A 5,000-nucleotide genomic window follows, 5' to 3' on the forward strand; every position below is an offset into this window, starting at 1 on the left:
CATCTTGAGAAACGGTGGCATATTTACAGTTGATGGTTTATTCAATACAAAGTTAAAGTATGCGTCAGTGTGTGTGTGTGTGTGTCTGTCTGTCTGTCTGTCTGTCTGTCTGTCTGTCTGTCTGTCTGTCTGTCTGTCTGTGAGTCATTGTGTCTGTTTGTCTGTCTGTCTGTCCGTCCGTCCGTGTGTCTGTCTGTCCGTGTGTCTGTCTGTGTCTGTCTGTCTGTCTGTCTGTCTGTGTGTCCTTCCGTGTGTCTGTCTGTCTGTGTTCATGTTAAGTGTGTTGGAGGGACAGTTTTTCAAGGATTCGTTTCAAACTTTTTTTTCTTTTAAGTGAAACCAGCAGCGTACAATCAAGTTATTTCTTCTTTCAGTTTATGTTTTCGTTTCTTCTCTTTCCTCCTCTCCTCCTCTCCTCCTTTCCTCTCTCCTCTCTTTCCTCCTCTCCTCCTCTTAAGGGCTCAAGAGAACGTTTGTGTCGGGCCCAGAAGAAGTCTCTTGTATTTCTAGCTCCTCCATAGAGTCGGGCTGAGTTTCAATGCTCTCGGCCGGCGGCGATTGTCTTTTATCCATCTCCTGTTGCTCCTGGATTTTCAAAATAAGATCCTTGATTTCCTCGCGCTTGGTCTTCATGCGTTGCTGGGGAAACCACTCCGACAGGTTGACAGGCAGGTGGAAGCTGGGGATCGGGTTCTGGGCGGGCGAAAGAAAACGGGAAAAAAATATTGATTATTTTATGAAGACACTTTTATAAATATTTTTATTTTTATTTTATTTTTTATTATTATTTAAAAAAAGAAAGAAAGAAACTATCAGAAGTTCATTGGATATTGTTACATTGAAAAAAAAAAGAAAGAAAAAAAGAAAATGTATTTAAAAAAAAATTAATAATTATAAATAAAAGAAAGTTTGTTTTGAGATTATAACAAAATTGCCTAAACAGGGTATGATTTGAATTTTTTATTTTTACGTCCCAAATTTTTTCAATACATTTTTTTGGAAGCTTGGGATGGGATTCTGGCGGGGGGGGGGGGGGAGAACACAGAAAAATATTGATTATTTTATGAGGAAGTTTTTTCTTTTTCAATATTGTTATTGTTGATTTTATTTTTTAACAACATAGAGAAAGTTTGTTTTTATTTTGAAATCAAACCAGAATGGAATAGACAAGGGTGCAATTTGTGACGTTTCGATGCTTTTATTTTTTATTCATGAAAAATAACCACAATTTTCAGAGTATTTTAATTATTTTCAGTGGATTTTTATTTCGTATTTTTTCTTTATTAGACAGTGTGTAGAGACAGAGATGAAATGTGTCAGAGAGGGGAATGACATGCAGAGAACGACCCGGGCTGGATTCTAACCCGGGTCTGCTGTGAAGAGGACAGACAGACAGACAGACAGACAGACAGACAGACAGACAGACAGACAGACAGACAGAGAGGGGAATGACATGCAGAGAACAACCCGGGCTGGATTCTAACCCGGGTCTGTTGTGAAGAGGACAGACAGACAGACAGACAGACAGACAGACAGACAGACAGACAGAGAGGGGAATGACATGCAGAGAACAACCCGGGCTGGATTCTAACCCGGGTCTGCTGTGAAGAGGACTGAGACTCTAAGGGGACGCTCTAACCCCTGTGCCACAGGCGCCCCCCCAAAAAATGATTATTTTCATTTGTAATTAAACCAGAATAGTCCAGAGATGACGGAATAAAGGGGGCCAATGTAGGTTAAAAATTAATAAAACAATAAAAAACAATTGTTGAGCCAGGGAAGGGGGGTAATATTTTGATAGTCTTTTTGAATTTACAGAAAATTTACCAGTAAAAAAAAATAATAATACACAGAGAGAGAGAGAGAGAGAGAGAGAGAGAGAGAGAGAGAGAGAGAGAGAGAGAGAGAGAGAGAGACACACACACAAACACAGATATATACTATCCCATGTGTACCTGGAAGAAGCTCTCGACATATTGCAGCACGTAGACTCCACAGTCGCTGAAGTTGTCCTGCTGAGGCACTCGGGGGCTGGAGCCTTTCATCAGGTCTTTACAGAAGCTACGCTCTGAGCCCTGACGCACACACCACTCCACCTCCAGGTACCTGAGAGAGACAGACAGGCAGACAGACACAGAGAGAGAGAGAGAGAGAGGGAGGGAGAGAGACAGGCAGGCAGGCAGGCACACACAGGCAGGCACACACACACACACAGGGGGTGGACAGAGAGAAAGAGAGAGAGAGAGAGAGAGAGAGAGAGGGAGAGAGAGAGAGGGAGAGGGAGAGAGAGAGAGAGAGAGAGGGAGGGGGGAGAGGGAGAGAGAGAGGGAGGGGGAGAGAGAGAGAGAGAAAGGGAGGGAGGGAGAGAGAGAGAGGGGGAGGGAGAGACAGACAGACGGACAGACAGACAGACAGACAGACAGACAGACAGAGAGAGAGGGACAGAGGGAGGGTGGGAGAGAGACAGAGAGTTATTCATTGCCAAAATTAACGTCTGACACATTGTTCATGATCTAGCCTTTTTTGTTTGTTTCCATAAGGTTTTTTAAATAAATAAAATTTTTGGTGAAAATATCAAGTTATAAAAAAAAAAGCTTTCAATGGAAAAAATGCAATAAACATTAAATAAAAATAAAAATAAAAAATAAATGCCGTATACAAGAATCAACATTTATTAGTATTATTCTATATTGAGGATAGTTTTATTTGTTCATGCTTTATTAAAGGTGCAGTGTGTAACAATTAACTGATGACATTCCAACTATGACACTTTCAAGATGGCGGCACTAGGCCTTGGTCCAAAATATGCAGAAATATGGACATATATGAGACCCTTTCTAAGGAAAAAAAATAAAATTTAAAAAAAAAAATTCAGCTATTATGCACTAAACTAAATGTACTTATGGATATTATAATTACTTTCTACAAAATCTGCTAGGAAATAAAACCCAAAATTCTACACACTGCAGGTTTAAATAGTAATGTATAATCTATGTAGTAAGTCCCTGTATAATGGTGTGTGTGACTCACTCTCTGAGCGTCTTGACCACGGTGGATCTGGCCGGACCTCTCAGTGAATCCATGATCAGAATACAAGGCCTGGAGGAGGGAGAGAGAGAGAGGGAGGGAGAGAGAGAGAGAGAGAGAGAGAGAGAGAGAGAGAGAGAGAGAGAGAGAGAGAGGGAGAGAGAGAGAGAGAGGGAGAGGGAGAGAGAGAGAGAGAGAAATATATAAATGATTTTTTTTTTTTTTTTTTAATTTTTAACCTTTATTTCTACAGGTAAATCCCATTGAGACCGAAGACTCTTTTGCAAGGGAGACCTGTTTTCCTTTCCCACGTTACCATTCACACACACATTCATACACCGATAGCAGCAAGCTAACTATCGCCATTCACACAAGGCAAGGTGGGTGAAGTGTCTTGCCCAAGGACACAACAACCATGACACAGGTGGCAGGGCGGGGATCAAACCTCCAACCCTTTGATCATCAGCCGACCCGCTCTACCATTTTTTATTTTTTTTTTTTTTTTTTTATTTACTTTTTTAACAACGACGTAAAAGCTTTGTTATCCATTCAGTGCGAAATAATAACAGAAAAGTCCCTGGCATTGGGGCGCCCTTAGCTCAGTTGGTAGGGCGTCCCCCCCCCCCCCATGGGCCTCGGCCAGCAGCGGACCCGGGTTCGATTCCAGCCCGCGGTCGTTCTCTGCATGTCACTCCCCTCGCTGCCCCATTTCAACTCTGTCTCTACACTATCAATAAAGCATAAAAATGACAAAAAATAAATAAAAGTCCCTGGCATTGACTCACTGTTTACAGACGTTCTGTTTGGAGGACAGTGTGGAGGCTTCAGAGTTCACAGATTCTTCATTCAGAGTCCCGTCATCACTGCACTCGTCCTGAGGGGAATATTAGATATTAAATATTCATGATTTACAAAAATAGTTCATTTGATTTAACTTAAAAAGGTGCTACGAGGAACTTTTAAATATTTCTGAAACAGTCAAATTTTTTTCTCTGAAGATCATGAATAACATGTAAAATACATTATTAAAAAAATATTAGTTTGTATAAAAGAAGAGTCAGTGATTCTGGAGAACGCTTGTTGTCAAAATCACATTTTTGTCAAAATCAGTGAATATCTCCTCATGATCCACTACCTGTCTGTACTGTGTGTGTGTGCGCTGAATAAAAGTCCATCGTTAATACACAGCTTGGGCTCTGTAAACGGGCATGTTGCTAGCTACGTTGGGCCCCTTTGTTTACATACCACTTTACAGAGCCTAAGCTGTGTATTTAGTACACCTGTTTTTTTCACAGCACACACACACACACACAGTACGGACAGGTAGCGTATCATGAGGAGATATTCACTGATTTTTCGACAAAAAGGGAAGTGCAGAGGGGGAAAGAGTGAATACCTGGTTGGAGCTTTGGTCGTCAGAGAAGGTAAACGGGTCGTCATCTGCCTTTGAACCGTAACAAACACTGATCCTCTGCAGCTCACCTGGAAAAGGTACATTAAGGAGCGTAGTTTGAGATTGGCCTGTTTTCCCCCCTTTTGTTTTCCTTTTCCATCGATGATAAATAACTTACAGCTAAAAATTAAACTAAATACATTCATATCCTTTGGCCAATTTAAACAGACTATCTTGGATCTGCCAAACACTACCTGTAACTGTTTTAATTAGACTATATTGTACTGTATGCCTTTTAATTGCTGCCACTCTTCCCCACTCTGTAAATGTTTCAATCGTTTTGTTTTTTTCTTCTCTTCACTTGTTGTGTATTTGATGTTTTTGCATTGAATATTTTGTTTGTATTGTTGTTTTGAATTTGTTTTGACTCGACGTCATTGAAAATGAGGGTCACCCCTCAATTGGTCTCTCGAGGATAAATAAAAGTTAAATGAATGAAAAATAAATAGGGGCGCGGCCTGGCCAAGACGACTCTACAGTTACACCCTATCCTGTCCCCCCATGTTATAGTCAATCAGTG

At 40.9% G+C, this 5,000-nt stretch overlaps 1 protein-coding gene across 1 annotated transcript in view; it reads right to left on the reverse strand.

Moving 5' to 3' along the window:
• LOC307270502 (sentrin-specific protease 6-like) overlaps positions 1–5,000 on the reverse strand; it is a 30,557-nt gene that overhangs the window by 196 nt on the left and 25,361 nt on the right. The window contains exons 20-24 of the mRNA XM_080054385.1: positions 4,424–4,509; positions 3,813–3,901; positions 3,031–3,099; positions 1,956–2,106; positions 1–693 (exon numbers count right to left, since the gene is read on the reverse strand). The exon at positions 1–693 is cut by the window's left edge and continues 196 nt beyond it. Of these exons, the coding sequence (XP_079910511.1) occupies positions 454–693; positions 1,956–2,106; positions 3,031–3,099; positions 3,813–3,901; positions 4,424–4,509 (635 nt within the window). The 3' untranslated portion in view covers positions 1–453. The remainder of the gene's footprint in view (positions 694–1,955; positions 2,107–3,030; positions 3,100–3,812; positions 3,902–4,423; positions 4,510–5,000) is intronic.

Source organism: Ammodytes marinus (genome assembly GCF_949987685.1).
Source record: "Ammodytes marinus genome assembly, contig: scaffold_68, whole genome shotgun sequence".
Classification (NCBI taxonomy): Eukaryota; Metazoa; Chordata; class Actinopteri; order Uranoscopiformes; family Ammodytidae; genus Ammodytes; species Ammodytes marinus.